This window comes from Trachurus trachurus (assembly GCF_905171665.1).
Source record: "Trachurus trachurus genome assembly, chromosome: 21".
NCBI classification, from domain to species: Eukaryota; Metazoa; Chordata; class Actinopteri; order Carangiformes; family Carangidae; genus Trachurus; species Trachurus trachurus.
In genome coordinates, this window is record NC_139899.1 from 26,516,518 (window position 1) to 26,534,927 (window position 18,410).

At 42.4% G+C, this 18,410-nt stretch overlaps 2 protein-coding genes across 6 annotated transcripts in view; both read right to left on the minus strand.

Moving 5' to 3' along the window:
- Positions 1 to 11,891, minus strand: part of kalrna (kalirin RhoGEF kinase a) — a gene marked incomplete at its 5' end in the record, with an annotated part of 198,281 nt that extends 186,390 nt beyond the window's left edge. For all 5 annotated transcript variants that reach the window (XM_083997143.1, XM_083997144.1, XM_083997142.1 and 2 more), the window contains one exon: positions 11,825 to 11,891. In XM_083997143.1, coding sequence (XP_083853269.1) covers positions 11,825 to 11,891 — 67 coding nt within the window. The remainder of the gene's footprint in view (positions 1 to 11,824) is intronic.
- Positions 1 to 18,410, minus strand: part of LOC311004926 (uncharacterized protein) — a 182,946-nt gene that overhangs the window by 58,113 nt on the left and 106,423 nt on the right. The window lies entirely within an intron of this gene.

An 18,410-nucleotide genomic window follows, 5' to 3' on the forward strand; every position in this document is an offset into this window, starting at 1 on the left:
TCTAACACATAAAATACACAAAGAAAGAAGTGATGATGCAAAAGTTCAGCTTTGCTCCTATTGACACCCACCATCTGTCTGTATCACCACCACCACCACCCGACACCGTTTAATCCATTACTGTCCACAACACACAGATGAGCCACACCTCTACACGTGTTCTTCCATTAACATGAATATAGTGGATGATGCCTACACACACACACACACACACACACATACACACACAAACCATCCTGCTGCCATAACACGCATTGAATGTGGCTGAAAATAGTCCCCAACAAATGCCCAATTTCCTCCTGTCTGAGTATTGATTGCCAAAATATACAATGCCCATCTGCTACAGGAAGTTATAATATAATATAATACAATATAATATGTATTTCTATGATGCCTCTAGCTTGTAGTGAGTTTCAGTTCGTCGTTATCCATCCAACACAAAACTTTACTGTTTTCTTTCACCCTCACAGCATCATCTGAAACCACAGCAGGAGGTTGTTTTCAGCACAAAAAACACTGTACCACTTGTACACAACCTGCCCAGCATCAAACAGCAGAGAAAGAGTCCAGCTGGTGAACACGGTGGAGCTCAGAGCATCAAAACAAACAAAGAAAAAGGGTCAATAACAAACTGAAGGTATGAACAACATAGAAAAGACTGAAATATATGTCCTATGAATGGACTTTAATGTACTAAATGAGCCGCGTGTGAGGATCTTATATCTAAGTCATGATGTGGATTTAATATTCACATGGAGAACAAAGACACCTGGTTCTTTATCTGTCTATACACACAGTACATAACTATTGTGACATTTTCCCAGGGTGATGATCTGCATGTTTTGACTCTGCAGCCACCGTCTGTCGTCTCTGCACCAGCAGGAGATGGAGGACGAGTCCTGCATTTATCACTGTGTTCACTGATCTGCTGGATCCTCATCTCAATGAAAATAACAAGAAAGAGCAATGCATTTCCTCCACACTGTCAGACCATATTTTACCATCTTATTTGTCCTTTTCCAGACTAAATAACTACTATTACTACTTATAGTTCTCTAGAAACCACTCCAGTGCTACTATAAATAAACTTTGGTCCAGGCTGTAACAGATTGGACGAAGCTGTGGATTCAGTGGATGAACCAGCTTCATTAACAGTTAACCGACAGATCATTCAAGACGGGGGATTAGCTCTGCACCAAAGCTGCTTTAAGAAAAAATTACATTTTAATAACAAGATATTCCCAGATGGTGCTGGTGCCGTCCCTGCTGTGCACTGCCTGCAGAACATGACGGTTCAATGTTGACTCTAAGGCAAACGAAAAAGTGCAGCAGCTACAAAATCCAAGAAACAGGTCAAATGAAAAACACCTTTCTCTGATAAAACACTTAAACTCAACACTTTTCATATAATTAATCAGTGATCCTGGAGGAGGAATTAACATACAGCTGTAGCCTATGTATGTTGGAATTTTAGAGGACTGAGCATCCACAGAGATAAAGGGCTTGCCGTCTTGTAACAGAACCAATTTCAGGTATAAGTCTGATAGAGTCCGCTCATTATTAATAGATGAGAGTTGAAACATAAGCTTAAGATGCTATTAACTTTACCTTTCTGCTGCAGACCAGAAGTCCACTGTCAGAGCAGCTTGTTCTAGCTATATATCCAATGTTGTGCATCAACAGCCGGTCAGTCAATTGTGTTTCAGTTCAGGTCAACAGTAAAAACCTCAAAAATAAACAACAGAAGCAACTCTTCTGGTAACGGTGGACACATCAACATTAATCCTTTGTAAACCAGGCCGTCCTATTTCAGTACCTTTGAGCACTTTCGTAGATTTCATAGTCCAGTCCATAATTGATGCGACCCCTGAACAGGGACAAAGCTACAATCTGTACGCAACACTGACTCGGTATCGGAAACTCACAAACCTAGACAACAAAACCAAGGGTCAGCTGGTTAGCATGCTAACATCAGTAGAAGAAAAGATGTGATAGCAGAACTAGAGAGTGGTTATCCACCTCTGGAGACAAGTCTTGATGAATATAGGAAAGAAGTTTCATGCTGAACTTAAAGCTGTTAATGTTAGCTATGTAGCAGCAGCAAAAGCAAAACATAAAAGAGAGTCACTGATTTAAAATATCAGATGTTGAAAAAACACTACTGCTTATTTTATTTGGCTTTTGTGACCAAAAACATGGTAACATCACACATTTTGTAGCTTGTCTTTCATTTGCTAGCATGGCTACAATCTACTAGCATGACACATCAAAATCTCCAATTTAACTGTTGTGTTAGTGGAGTTGCACTATGGGTAATGTAGGAACCATGTTGTGTGCACATTTAAGACAATAAATGTGCTAGCTGATGCTAACAAGGTTTAACTCGTGAAGCATTTTGTCAATGTTATGACAAGACGACAAAAGTAGGACAACCCTGATTACAGCACTGATTTCCAGCTCCGTTACTGTAAAACTCCTGCTGGGAAAGTTTCTCTAAGCTATAATTAATCCAAAGAGAAATTAAGTCATATTTAATAATTGAAACATAAAGTGCGGTAATGCATAAAACCCACAGTTTGTGTATCTTGCCTATCAGTCACAGTCACGCTGTTGTAAGCAGTCAAAACCATTTTCCTTAACAGTGAGGATGTCTCAGACTTCAGTCTTTTTGAAGTGAGCAGCTGTGGCTCTTGGTGTTTTCAGAGATTTCCATGTGGTGACTCTATGTGAATATGAATTTAGTTTCAGGCCCCTTGAATGCATTTCCTCTGTGGCAGCAAAATGCACCACACGTTGTCCTACAGGTTAAAGTGGGCGAACAAAGACTCCTTCATGGCCGACTGACTCTGAAAGACCCACTTTAAATAGACTTAGAAAACACTCTCCGGCCTCAACAAACAACACTTAATTCACACTCTATAGACTTTGTGTCTTATGACACATCGCCCACTTTTTTCAAACCCAATATCCAGAGGAAATTATCATCTTATAGCCTATTCAGTAATAGCACATGGCTATGCACATGGCTCTTGATATTTCAGTGCTGACACTTAAGGCCTATTTCCTTCTGGCACAAGGAACATTTTCTGTATTAATTCATTTTTACAACGTGTTTGGTCAAGATCTTATCAATGAAATCTCATGTGTTTCTGATTTGTAATGGCTATAATTGATTTCTTTGGATGCGTGCAGGTGTTCACAAGTGTTTTCAGTAAAAACTTCAAAGACCAAACCTTATTGGCAGAGTTAAGCTTGTGCTCCGACATGCACGGTCTCTGATGATGTTCACTGAACTGACTCTAGTCAAATATGTTCATATGTATTCATGGCTGCAAATGCAAGTGCAAGACTATTAGTTCAAGGCAGTTTTAGCGACAGTGTGAGCCCATTAAAGCTTTATTTAAACAACATTAGTTTTAATCCCGCTGTATAAACGTAGTAATTGATTTTAATGACAAATCTGATGAGACGTGAAGCCGCACGAACGACAGCGCGGGGACATGATGGGAGAGACAAAACAAAGACCAAGAAGGGGAAAAACCAACACAACTCATCCAGCGTCCTCTCCTCCTCTGTCTTAGAGTTTAACTGCTTCTATTGCAGGTTAATCTGGCGCTAAGCCTGCAGGAAGTTGTGTGTGTGTGTGTGTGTAGCGGAGTGAATGAATGGATTACTGGTCATTCATCCATGTAATGTCTCTGTTCACAGACCACTCAAACACAAGCAGGCACACACACACACACTGTACGTTTCCACTTTCTCATGCGTCCTGCTGAAGACACTCACACACACGCTCGCACACACTGAGATAACATCTGTAATGTAAAGCAGACCTAATAATTGATTTAATTCTCTCCTTTAAAGGAAGAACATGTGATGGCAGAAAGGAGGTCAGTTATGCACAGACTGCTCTCAGGGTGAGTTGAGGTCCCTGCTCAGACTTTGGTTCAGTCCGGTTTGTTTTGGGGTGAATCGAGGTCTTGACTCTGAGAAATTAGATCTACTCTTAAGGTGGAATAAGAGTACTATATGGAGAGGATCTAAGGTGCCACAACAACTGTGTGTCGCAAACTGTGCAGGATGGATCTACAAAAAAAAAAAAAATCCTGCTTCCCAATCTGTGTCAGGCTGTACAGTGTCGATCTGAGGCACGTCACATTGTGCAGTGAATGGGCTGCTGAGCTGAAACACACCGGTGTAAAATACCAAAAAAAGACAGAAGCTCTATGACAGCGGAGGGAAGGGACATCATGAGCTCATGTCGTGGTGCATCTCTGCTGTGCTTTTGGTTTTTGAAATGCAAAATCTTTATTCAAAAATGTAACAAACTACGAAACTGGGGAAAAAATTTTCATGTTGGAGAATTTATATCTGCATTTCAGACAGTGACTATGTTCACATGCACAGCAATACACTTACAATATTAACCTGAATAAGACACTGCCATGTAAACAGCATTTTCTGATAATTTAAATCAGACTATGGCCGTATTAAGAGCGAACAATAATCATAGTAAGACACGTCATGTGACTATTCCTACTGACGTTTTCTCAGACAGTTTACAACCTGGGTTATAGCTGGTAAACTAGCCTGTGTAATCTAATAGAAACATGTCTTAAAAGAAGAAAATGAGCCTTGTGACATGTGAAAAATGTCTCTTCAGTCTTCATACAGTACAGTAGGTGAACTCTTTTCCTACTTTAATCCAAACTCTCTGGGAAGTTTTGAAAACAATGCAACACAACACTAGTGGTCATTTTCTTTTTTTCTTTTTTGCAAACATAGGATGGGACGGAAATATGCTGATTGCAAGTAGTAAACAACGTATCCAGAATATGGACCTTAATTGGAACATGGGTCCAACAAGACGTAAACAACCAAAACAACTAAAGAGCTTGTTCTTTTTTTAACCGCTCCCATACGACCGATGTCGGTGTTTCCTGAAATACCACACCCACAGTGTCACATGTAAGGGGTCCCTGTTTGACACGGTTACTGTAATAAACTGCACCGGCGCATCAAATGTCCCCATGGTTACTACAACACAACGTATAGCTACAATAGTCAGATGTCAGATGTCTCCTCTAAAAAGACTTTCTATGGGTCATAATAAGCTGTGGATGGAGTTCAGGTCTCCTTTGGTCTCCAAAAACTGCAAAGAAACGTCCACTAACAATCAATCTCTAGTTTGATTGATGCATCTTCACAAGCTTTGAGGATAAAACAACCGAAGAGTTGATCACGTTTCTCTCCACACTCTGAACTTGTGCCTCAAACAGCCTATAACATCACACAATGTCGTCAAAGCAAAGTCAGTAGTAGATCTCAGGAACACAGGGATTTTCAGCCTTTATCATTACACAACCTAAAGATGAACCAGTGACCCAGCAGATTCTCCTCGTCACGTTCATATTCCATCTGTCCAGTCATTCAGCGCTGACTCAGGGTTTGTGCATCGTGTTACTTTACATAGACTGATCCCAACAACAGGGTGAAGACAAACTGACGCATTAACTTTGTGTGTCTTTGTAATTATTAGATTGTCTGGAGAAGATTTCACATGAAGCAGCATTAAGGAGGAGCTCTGTGGTGGTGCTGCTGCTGCTGCTTTTATCACTATGACCTCATCGTTCAGCCTCATGATGACGCCTCTTGGTGTGAGGAAGACGGTCCTAATCTCCCAGCATGCCTGTGGGCGAGGAGCCGCGGCGCTTCCTCCCGTGTCACGACACGACACAAACCAAACAACCGACAAACCAAACAACTTCTCCTCCTCCTCGTTTTTTGTCCTTTTTATCCTAATAAAATAAAGAAAACTGTGATTTATGATCGTCTCGGTAGCTTAGCAACAGCAGCAGCTATTGACAGACAGCTGGCGTCGGCTGTCTGATAAACACTCAAGACGCTCTGATTGCATATACAGTGTGTGTGTGTGTGTGTGTGTGTGTGTGTGTGTGTGTGTGTGTGTGTGTGTGTGTGTGTCTGTGTGTGTGTGTGTGTGTGTGTGTAGGTATGAATGCGTGCGCGTGTGTGTCACTTCCTGTTTCCGTCTGATAATTTGGGATCCTATTTATACACAGCTGATTAGCATAACACTGAGCAGCCGCGCCGCCTGCACTTTTCCTGTGTGTTTTAAAGGAATAGTTCACCAAAACATGAAATTCAAAGTTTTTGTTGAACTACGAACCGCCCTCCCGGGTCTCCAGATGCACTTTGAGGAATAAAAAACTACTCCAGAGTATTAATCAGCATGAGGGGGAGTCACTAATGACTGAATTTCATTTTTTGGTGAACTACTCCTTTAAGCCTGGCAGATGATGAATACTGTATACATTCAAGTCCTGGGGGTCTGATTTCATTTTAATGTTTCTATTTTCACTTTTCACTTCCCATCATGTTGTATAAATACAAAATTCAAGCAGATCAACTTATGTTACACACAAATAAATAAAAGAAAGAAGATAAACTGAACTTTTAAAGGGACAGTATGCAGCTTATTTGGCTTTTTATTAGCAAAAATCAAATATTGCTTTCATACATACGTATTTACCGAAGTCTAATCACAACCGCATACAAATGAAAGCTGTCTCATAGCTCAGAATAAGTTGTTTCCAAATACATACACCGCCATCTTTGAATACGGTAGGCTATGCGAAAGCGGACAAATTACGCTCAAACGCACTATTGAGTGTCTGTGATTAAGCTTGTGCCCCCGGAGGATGATCGACGTAGTTGTTTTTGTGAGTAACTGGCACATCCTGTAAGTCCTCCTGTGTAACTTTTTGCTGTGAAATATGACTGAAGGCACGAGTAATGACAAAAAAAAGATATTGTTAGCAGTTAGCGGTTAGTTTGCGAATGTGTTTGTCCTCAGCGGCCACCGTCACTTTGCCGATGGGAGGGGTGAGCGCTGCGATCTAGAATCTGAACACTGGATGTCACGGTTTAGCTCCAATATAATACTTCATACTGAGGCTTTAAGTTTCTATCTAAACTGTGTCGAAGCCAATGAGCTGAAGATACTGAACTGGATGTTCCCTTCTGTTTTAACTGATTTGTTTTTTTTTTACTTCCAGGGCCGGAGCTGACTCTGTCCTTATTGCATGTGTGTGTGTGTCTGTGTGTGTGTGTGAGCACAGGAAGCCGTCATAAAAAAAGATCAATGGCTGAGCTGTGAGCGCAAAATGATTTAATAATCTCACTCTTATGAAGTTCTCTCTCCCTCTCTCTCTGCAGAGCTCACGGTGCGACACTGTGTCCCGTTCACCGGCTCAACAACCTCATCTAACATTTTTCCTAATTTTCTTCGTCTTTCCTGTTTGTTTGGTTTGTTTTCTTACTGTAAATCAAAGAAGAGGGAAGAGCGCGCACACTCAAAAGATGAAAAAAAAAAGTCTGGAGGTGCTCGGCTAACGAACAATTTAGAAAGGGTGAGTTGTCTGTACCAGTGAGGCATTAAAGATATCAGAAGGACACCAAGTGTTGCTGGCTTCTTGTTTTCTTTCTGTCACAACCTGATGTTGTAAAGAAGAGCATCTGGAATTATAACAGACTTGATTAAAACTCTTCATGCGATCGGTAACTGATTGATCGATATCATCAGAAACCAGCAGGAGGCTCAGACGTGCGTCTTCTCTCATCACCGACAGGATGAAGTTCAGGTTCGTAAAACAGCAGCGTGAGGAAGAAACTGTCACAGCAGACAAGGTATTGATTCATGTAATGTCAGAGCCCCTGCAGAGTGATTGATGATCGGCTCATTAATCGATTGGTATCAGTATTGGCAGATGTTCAGGAATATGAAACTGGTTTTTAGAGATGAAGCAGAGGGGACGGAGCCATCTTTAATTTCCTCTGAGCTCAGAGAGGGAGAGACCTCCGTCTGCTCTTCACACACTCTGCTGCATTTTAATGTGCACGACACACACACACACACACACACACAGACACACACACACACACACAAAGAGAGAGTTTTGGTTCTCACTATATTTCTCTCATGTGTTTGGATCATTGTTTCAAAACAAAGTCCTGCTCCTCAGGGACGACTACAAAGCAAACAGCTCTGATAGAAGCTCCACACGCCGCCTGAGCTGCTGGTGAGAAGTGTAATGATCCTGATACTGACTCACACACTCACACACTCACACACACACACTCGGCTCAGGTCGTCTGTTGTTCACACTCTGAGTCTGTATCCAAATGTTCAACACTCACACACTCGAGTCTGGAGAACAGCCGCCTCCTGAACCTGTCCAGCATCAAACACTATCACCATCAACTTCTTCTTCTATCTCATGTCACTGGAAGTATTGTGATGTTTTATGACATGATACTGTATCGACTCTTTGAAGCGCTGTGACGATATTTTATCAATAGTTTCCATGGGGACAGTGGTTGTGTGTTGTATTTGAGCCTCTGATCGATACTGATGTCTGACACTGTAGGAACTCAATGTTAAATACTAGTTATAGGCTACAGGTGCAACTATTCTGAGTCTGGCAGCATTAAAAATAAACTGTAACTGTTTGTGTATATAACATTGTGATTGTTTTGTGTTCTTTATACTATGACATTTTTCTATAAATAGACTTTGGGGAAAAAAACAAAATTGCATTACATAGCCAATACACTGTCCTGCTGATGAAGTGGAGCCAGTTTTTCTAACAGTAGTTTTGCATTGGGATGTTTACATTATCAGTAAGACAGCAATGAAGTCACTATCTGATCAGTTACACAACTACTGTCACAATAAATGAACTTTTTGACTTGATATAGTTGCAAATTGAATCCATTCATCCATTTGTTTTGCACACGCTCAAAGACTGGCCCACACTGCAGGTTCCCTCTGTTAACACCGAACTTAGAAAGACCAGTTTCTCTTACAGTACTGCAGTGCACCTACAACCTAGACCACTCTGCAAAATCATCTGAAACTTACCTCACTTTTATCAATAGGACAATTTAAAACCATAACTACATCTTATCTTATTTTACCTATAACTGTGCCTGCTTTTAACTACACTTAGGTTTCAATTTATCCTTGTCACCTTTAACTTCCGGTATTCTGTTACGCTTTTGTATGTGTTTCAAATGTTTTGTGTTCTGTCCTTATATGTTTTGTGTTTCATCTCGGCTATATTGTAAATGAGGTTACTCCTCAATATATCTCCGAGTTTAAATAAAGGTTATTATGAATGAATTTGTTTTATCGAGGGGCTGGAGCCAATCACAGCTGTGGTCACCGGTCCATCACAGAGACAAACACACTCACATTAACGCACCTAAAGGCGTTTGAGAGCTGATCTAGGGCCAGTCAACCTGATGTGTATGTATGTCTCTGGACTGTGGGAGGAAGCTGGAGAACCTGCAGAGAACCAACATGAAGAACATGCAAACTCCACTGTTGCACAGGCCCGGGGATCGAACCCAGTTGACACCGCTACCCACTGCACCACCTCTAACGCTTATAACATGAGTATTTTTGGATTTGTCTCTATCTGCCAAACAAAAACAGACATTTTTGGACACCGTGTTGGGAGATTTTCATTCACTAATGTCTGGTTACATGGCTCTAAAAGACTACACTACCCATGATGCTCTGTGGCTTTTTACTATGGAGATATGCACTCAGATTTCTACCTTGGTTTGACAGTCTGATGCAGCCGAGTCCAAACCGCTGAAATCATCCTGCAGCTTCAGGTTGTTTCTATCACGTCACGTCTGACTACAGTCGTTTTCAGTGAATCAGACCTTTTTTTTTTAGTTTTTTTGTCTCATTGTTTGTTCTGGTGAGTCAACGGGAGGATTTCCACGTCCATCTGTTGGACCGGGTCCAGCTGACAGACAGACAAGCAGGCAGCTCACGTTATGGGAAAGAGGAAGAGGAGAAGATCACACGTGGAGCGAGGGAGAGAGAGGGAGGGAAGGAGGAGAGAGAGAGAGAGAGAAAGAGAGAAGGGGGGCATTTATAGGGTGCGTTTGATTTAATAAACCACCTTGGCAGGATTGTTCATAATAAAGTTATTCAACTGAATTACACCGACAGGCAGAGAGAGAGAGAGTCAGGGTGTGTCCAACTCACTGCTGCATACTGTGTGTGTGTGTGTGTGTGTGTGTGTGTGTGTGTGTGTGTGTGTGTGTGTGTGTGTGTGTGTGTGTGTGTGTGTGTGTGTGTGTGTGTGTGTGTGTGTGTGGTCTATACAATATGTCACCACTCTGCTAAACTGATAAAACTCATTTTATCTTTGCTGTCATTTCTCTCTCTCTCTCAATTCAATTCAATTCCAATTTGCTTTATTGGCATGAATGAATGTTGCGAGAACTAACAAAGCATCAAGAATCAATGAAACAAAACAAATACAACTCACAGAATCAAATATATACAAATGAAATAAAAAGAAAAAAAGTATATTTATACTGTATACCCTCTCTTTCTCTCTCACATACACACACACACAAATCCATAGCACTAAGAAACTATATGACTGTGTTTTAAGTCTAATTTCCATTATTGATCACTGATTAGCAGAGACACACAGATGTCACACAGATGTCACTGCACATGAAAACCCAGCTTTACGTCACACACTTGAAGTCACATATGATTAATCACTTTAATAAAACTAATCAATATCTGATTCAGTTTCCTCTTCAGTTACAACTTCTAATTTTCATTATATATTGATCAGCCGATTGATCGGTCACTTATTGCTTCCAAACAACAAAGAAAAGCAGACAAACATCACATTTATGAAGCTGATCGATGATCAATGACTCATATTTATCATCTGCCAGTTTATTTGCTGCTGCTGGACGACCGACTGCCTCGTCTCAACAGCTGGAAAAAACGAGGAAGTGACTCCAGATGTTCTGCTCAGAGGAACATCTGCAGCTTCAGGGGCCGATCGATGATCAATGATGATGAAAAGAATTGACAGTTGCAGTTTAGCCATTAGGCTCTGGAAGGAGGGACACACACACACACACACACACACACACACACACACACACACAACATCTAAGCAAGCACACAAACATCTTCTTCTTCTCACCTTCACCGACCACGTTGGATCTGATCAGTCTGATTGATCGGTTGTATGAGACAAACACACACAAACACACACACACCCTCCATCATTAGGCTACAACAACCAAGCACAACAACAACACTTCCTTTCACCTTCTGAGTCTGACCATGTTGGACCCCTTCAGTCTAATTGACCAGTGTGTTCTTTCAACACACAGCCACACACATACAACACAACACAATACAATACAAAGCCCTATCACACACACACATACACACACACACACACACACACACACACACACACCGTCATTTAGCAGCCTTTTGACCAGAGATCTGCTCAATCTGATGTGATCCTTCCTCCTCCTTCCTTTGTAAGACAAACCAACCATCAGCATCACACACACACACACACACAACCACACACACACGCACACACACACTGTAGCCCTGTTAAAGCCTGTAAACCCTCACACACACACACACACACACACACACACACACAGCTCCTTGACTCTCTGGGTCTTGACGCCTCCTCAGCGTCTCTCTCGTCTCCACATTTCCATTTCCACTCATTTTCTGCACCTCCATGTTCACTCCTGCTCGTGTAGCTAAATGTGTGTCTGTTTAAATATATAAATGTGTGTGTGTCCGTGTGTATGTGTGTGTGTTGAGTCGCGGGGCTCTGGTGACATGCAGCACCACTCTGCTGCCTTTGTGTGTGTGTCTGTGTTGTGTTGTTGTGTGCTGCTGGCTGGGCTGGCTGGCTGGGCTGCAGCCACCCGGCTCTCCTACCTGTTTTGTAGAAGGCATCAGTGTCGGAGTCGCTCGGCGCCTCCTCGGCCGCTTCTGCAGGATTCATCCCGGGTCCGCTTCACTACAATCCACCCACACTGAAACACTGCGATATATATATGAAAAAAATATATAAGAAAAGAAAAAAAGGAGAAGAAAAACCCCTCTCCGCTCCGGAAAATCCTCTCCTCGCGTCTTCTCCTTCTCCTCCTCCTCCTCCTCACTCCTTACATGTTCTCTCTTCTTTCCCTCCCTCTCCCTCCATCCCTTTCTTTCTTTCTGTCTGTCGCCCTCTCTCTCTGTCTCTCGGTTTGTTTGGTTGTTTCGGGGCTGGCTTCGTTTCTCTCTATTGTTCCCGGTCCAACCTCCCTCCTCTGCTGCTGCTGCTGTCCGCCAGGGTCTCTCTACCTCCCTCCCTCTCCCTCCTTCTCCCCCCGTACCTCCTCCCCTCCTCTCCCCTCCCCTCCCTCTCTCTCTCGCCCGCGCGCGCTCTCTCTCTCCCAATTCAATTCATTGACCTTTATTAGCAAGAATTGATGTGTGTGTCAAAGCAAATAAAACGACTGCCCATCAGAAACAAACACTTTGTTATTATTATATTATCATCATCATCATTTTTATTGTTACTATTATTAGGCTTCTTATTAAAAATAAGTAGGTACATAATGATTTATATAAAATAAAATAAAAACCCAGAAAGAAAGTTTCATTTGGACATCATTTTGACCTGAAGGTGGCGCTGCAGGAACAGCCCTGACTAGTTCATCCACTGAGGAGCATGAATGTTTACACGTAGCCTAATAGTGTCTGGACTCTGGACCATCTGAAACTAATACTGTATCATTTAAAGTAGGCTATACTAACTGTATATCACAGTATATTCACTGATATGGTAGCTATTGTACAATATAGAGGGATTTTAAAAACACATATTGTGCAAAGCTGCAGTAGAAAGACAAAGCAAAACCCTTTTTTTTGTCTGCACATTGTGTTTTGTGTTGTCTCTTGTCTCTTCTGTCTTTTCTGTGCATCCCCGTAGTCTACCTAAAGTTTTCAGAGAAGCAAACCTGTAACATTAATCTACAATCCACAAATATTTACTGCAAATGCTCCACAACAGATCATCCAGTGAAAGTGAAAGTGAGCAAAAAGCAGCAAGAAATTAAAATAATCTACTGTTCATCAACTTCCTTGTCTTCATGTGGTCAGCCTGAAGGTCATAGTTCAAACTCTGTATAAACAGGGTGACCTGTCCTCCGACCGGCCTGTTGTAGAGGTCACTGAAGACAAAACTCTCACTCAACATTTTGACAAAAGTCTGTTTTTTAATTTCTGCACCAGGCAATGATACAGAACATTAAACCTTCTGCAAAACAGAATCATAATCTCAGAAGATGCATGAAATCAATCCAGTTTCCTACTAGACAACCACTGTTGAAGCTATTTCACAAACTCAGCACCAACTCGTTTTTATCAGGGTTGGTACAGAATTCATGGTTGACTTCCCAAAGTTAATCATCATTACTTAATCTTTCAAGGTGTTTAACTGAAGAAAAGACTTGTCACTCCTTCACTCATCAGGTCTTGCAGGTTTTGTTCTGTCCCTGTCACAGACTGGTTTCTTGCTTAGTCGGCAGTTAACGCTGGGAGAGTCTGACATGTCCCAACACAATGGGATGGGTCGGCCCGACTGCATCCGTCATCCGTCCTTAAGTCAGGTCTTGGAGAAGGGTTGTGGCGTTTCCCTACTGTTCTCCCTGTTGTTTGAGCATGTAGTCATGTAGATTTCCAGACCTTCTATAGATCTGAATCATAAAGGTGATGTGAGGTTTGTTGTGGACATTAAAGGGATAGTTCAACATTTGGGCAAATTGGCCCATTGGTATAATCCCTATAGTCATAGCAGTAGGTTCGTTACCTTTTAATTGTCGGTGCAAGCTATTTTTAGAACAGCGGAGCAGAGCCGCAAGCTGCTCAGAGCTACGCTATGGAGGCTAATGGGATTTCTTGGTTTCCCTCATCAAACTCATCAAATACACAATCCAACAACTCCAAAACGCTCTGGTGGACAAGTTGTGACCTGCACATTCACCACGCTATGAGATAATAACACAACGTTACCAGACAGAGTTGTTTTAGAGGTAAAATCATGCAAAACCGCTGATGTGCGTACCCGTTGGGAGCAGTTTTTTTGCAAGCAGTCTCTGAATTTGCTCTGCCGTTCTAAAAACAGCTTGCGCCGACAATTAAAGGTAACGAACCTACTTCTAAAACTATAGGGATTATGGCAATGGGCCAATTTGCCAAAATGTTGAACTATCCCTTAAAATCTCCAATCTTTTGTTCATAACACTAAAGTTGTAGAAGTCTCTGCCTCCTCTGTAACACCTTCAGAACCACAGACAAAAACTACAACACCCTAAACAAATATATGAGGCTGAAACGTGAGTACAGTATGATGTCGGCCTCCATTAAATGAGGAACAGCCATACATGTGTGATGTGGCAGTAATCTGTGCTGTAGTGTGTGTGTGTGTGTGTGTGTGTGTGTGTGTGTGTGTGTGTGTGTGTGTGTGTGTGTGTGTGTGTGTGTGTGTGTGTGTGTGTGTGTGTGTGTGTGTGTGTGTGTGTGTGTGTGTGTGTGGGAGAATAAGACCTGTTTAGATTTCTAGAGTTTTACGTCACCACATTTTACTGAAGCTCTGACTGTGATGTATCGCTGACTTTCATGTTCCTCTCCTCCGGCCTGGGAGGAGGAGGAGGCTGCTGCTGCCTGTACGCTGGCCTTTGTCCAGGGGTCTCCATGTTTTACATCTCCCCCCTCTCACTCCCACTCCCACTCTCCCTCCTCCTCCTCCTCTTCTGGTCCTCCTGCCAGTCTCAGCCTCTCCTCCTCCTCCTTCTCCTCCCTTCACCTCATCAGCATGGAGGCCATGTGCAAAGCGCTCCATGGTCTGCTTCCTCCTGCTGTGTGTCGCTGCCACCTAGTGGTCGCTGCTGCACATGACCGCTGGGTCGTTGTGTAATATGATTTTTTTTCTCTCTCTCTCTCTCTCTTTCCCTTTGACAGCCTCAGAGGAGCCTATTAAAACCCTGCTATACTCAGTTTTAATGGGTGATTTCGGCCATTTCCCAAATAACACACTGCTTGAATGCTCGCTGGTGTGTTCAATGACACTGGGGGACTGGCTGTAGTCACACAGGACAGATGATGACATTAAAAGGAATTAGCCTTGCTGTCTTCACAAGAGTCTCTAAAACATTTTAATGTATTAAATCTCAACTCTAATATTGGATTTCTCTCGACAGACTTTCTTCTCTCTGGGTTTTACAGACATTAATTCAGAGGGAGGATCTGAGATGTGTCCTGAAATCGGTGTGGAGGTGACATTCAGATACAGTGCAGAGGAAATTATTTCCACCTCACACTCTCACAGAAGGTCACAAACCTTAATGTGGAGTTTTTTAAGCCGACTATCTTGGCTCTGCGTTATTGCTGCTGCCCCCCGGTGCCCCTCGTCTCCAGTCCTCGGTCGAGTCTCTGCATATTAAACTGAGAGACACAAAGAAAACTCTCCTGAGGCCTCCATTCAATAGAGAGCTGTAAGTCATCTTCATTTACAAGAAACTCTTATACCACCAGTGATATCATTACAAACAGCGTCTGCCTGCCTGGTATAATCAATTTTAGATTCATAAACTGTCTCTTAGGGGAAGCAAGCAAAACTTTATATCATAATTATGTATGAAAGCTGTTTCTTCATCTTTATATACTATATATACTGGTATGCAGGTTTTAAATCATTCAAATGCCTGTAACACTGATCCCATTGCTCTTCTTACCCTGCAGAGACATTTAAAAAAAACAGTGTAGTACCTGAAGTGAACAACAGGGGGTGATTTAGACCACAGATTCAGTCTAATTTCCAGCACAATTTACACAGCATGAAGTATATTCAGGTACAGTTTACAAAATACGAGGTGCAATCACTACAACACAGCTGTATTTGAGTATGTGAACGTGGGTCGACACACACCATGTCGTAGTTTTGTCTGCACACACATTCACACGCTTCTGTGATTTGTGTATCTCCTTGTTCCTTCAACAAATTAGGCTAATGTCTAACCCTAACCTGACCTAAAATCAACTGCTGAAGTAAAGTTCAGTATAGTGGACACAGACATTGTGTAGCTATTATAGAGGCTCAGATATGTACACATAACTTGAATTCAGAAATGAATTACAGTAAATTGACGTATAAGTTAGCTAGAAAGAGCATTTCCCAAAGGAAAATGCATGCAAATGCTGAAATTTATTGCTGAAGACATGCTGAATTAGCAGAAGAAATTGACAAGAGAGACAAGTAGCCTACTGGAATGACATGCAACAAATATGTATGAAGTAGCCTGATGCATTAACCTCTTAGCCACATAACACCTATGTTAGACAAGTAAAATTTTAAAGAGGATGATGTTTTGAAGACTGTTGTCATTTATTTCAATGTGATGATGTGCAGCAAACTGCCAAAAAGTAGCAAGTTGAATAATACTAATAATGTCCCGAAGAAGCTGCACAATTTGATGTATGAATTGTTGAAGTAGCACAAAATATGTAGGACTAGTTAGGTTGCAAAGAAGTTGTCATCCACTATAATAATTAATCAGCATTCACACTATTGTTCTTCGTGTCGGCATTGCGGGAATGCTTTAATTGTGGGTTTAAACCTGAGTTCTATGGACTGACCAATAGGGGGCGACATCATTTCGTTGCAAAAAGAAGCTGGTTTGCGTGGCGGTCGATGCAAAAATGCCCCTGCATCTCACCTGGATTATTACCTCAACAAATGTTTCCTAATGGGTTTGTTGTCTTAACTGCTTATATTGAAACGATAAAGCAGAGTATAGGTCAGAGAGCGTGGTTACCGCTTGAATAACCCAACCCTAAATATGAAAGGAGGCTCCCACATGCTTGAGTTTTACACAGCTGACTTGTATCATCATAACATAACACATGTCCTGGGATTTTCAGCCTTCTATGATTGATTACATTTATTCCGTACACCAAGGGGTAAACAACGTCACATTGTTTCTCAGTGTTTCTTTAGCCTCATACATCAGCTGACAGAGCGCCGACTGGGCCACACGCGTGTTTCCACTTTACTCACCTGATTAAACCCCTCTGTGTGGCTGTGCAGACTGAAGACTGGCTGACACATTCAGTCCTCACTCTCTTTGTTAGTTCAGTTGCACCTGTTTCATGAGCTCATGTGTTTCCCAGCACCGCTCCACCCAGACGCAGCAGAGGTCTATAACTAGAAACACCAGTGAGGGGTGTAGCTACTACGAGCCGCCGGGGCCTCTCAGAGCGTTGATGTAGCACCGGGGCCAGTGTCATCATCACACGGCATCAACAGTAGGCTACATCACTGAGACAGGAGCTTCCTCTTCACAGCGCTCATAGGAAGAGCACAGGTGAGAAAGGATAAAAATGAATGACAGCAGTAAAAGCACAGATGCCAGAAAGTGGAAATACTCCATTACAAGTGGATGTACTACTGCATTTAAAGGGATAGTTCACCCAAAATTCAAATTTCGAGTGTCCTTCGTGCCTTCTCTGAGTTAGGGGGGGGGGGGGGGGGGGGGGGGGGCGTCCAAAAAGACACACCAAAAAACATCCAAATACCTCCACACAGCTCGTCTGTAATGTCCCTCTTGTATTGAAGCCCTGAAATGCAAAATTGTCCCGAAAAAAAATTAAATAAGTCTATATTTCAAGCTTGTTTGTAGCAGAAGCTCCCAGTGTCTCAGTTCACTGCTCTTCCTGTGTCAGTGCAAATCTCGCGTGAGTTGCACTGACCAGCAGAACAATTTCTCATGTCGGGGCTTCAATACAAGAGGGACATTACAGACGAGCACTATGGAGGCATTTGGATGTTTTTTGGTGTGTCTTTTTGGACGAAGAAAGTTGGTATCCATTCACAACCATTATATGGACAAATACTGCTGCGCGAACCCCCCCGTAACTCTGAGAAGGCACGGAGGACTCTGAAACTTCTCACAGCTCTTAGTTGACATGAGGGTGAGTAGATAATGAGTGAAATTTGAATTTTGGGTGAACTATCCCTAAGTCATATCAGCAGCAAAACGCACACATTGGCCCTGCATCCCTGTGAGGAAGCTCTGTAGTAGCTCACAATGTGTTTTCTAGTAACGTGTGGTTTTCAGAGTGTCTGTTCAGCAACAGCCATCCACACTCCGGGCTCTTAATGAAGACAAGTGCATTAATGCGTTCCTGTGTGCAGCATGTTTTTCTCTGGGCCTCTATGGGAGCTCTCTCTGTCTCTTTCTGTCTGCCTTGTTTGATGTCCCTTGAAAACCACAGCGAGGAGGCCATGACAGGCTCAAAGGGGGGGGAAGGAAGCAGATGTACTGAGGTGATGATTCACTTGTTCCCAGGCAGCAGTTTCCTCTCCCTCCACTTCAGAGAGACTCTAATTGGCGAGTTATTATCTAAATCCGTCTGCAGTCGCCGGTGCAGCCGACTCGCCCTGACAAATCTCCACCCCGAATATTGTATCTATGACACA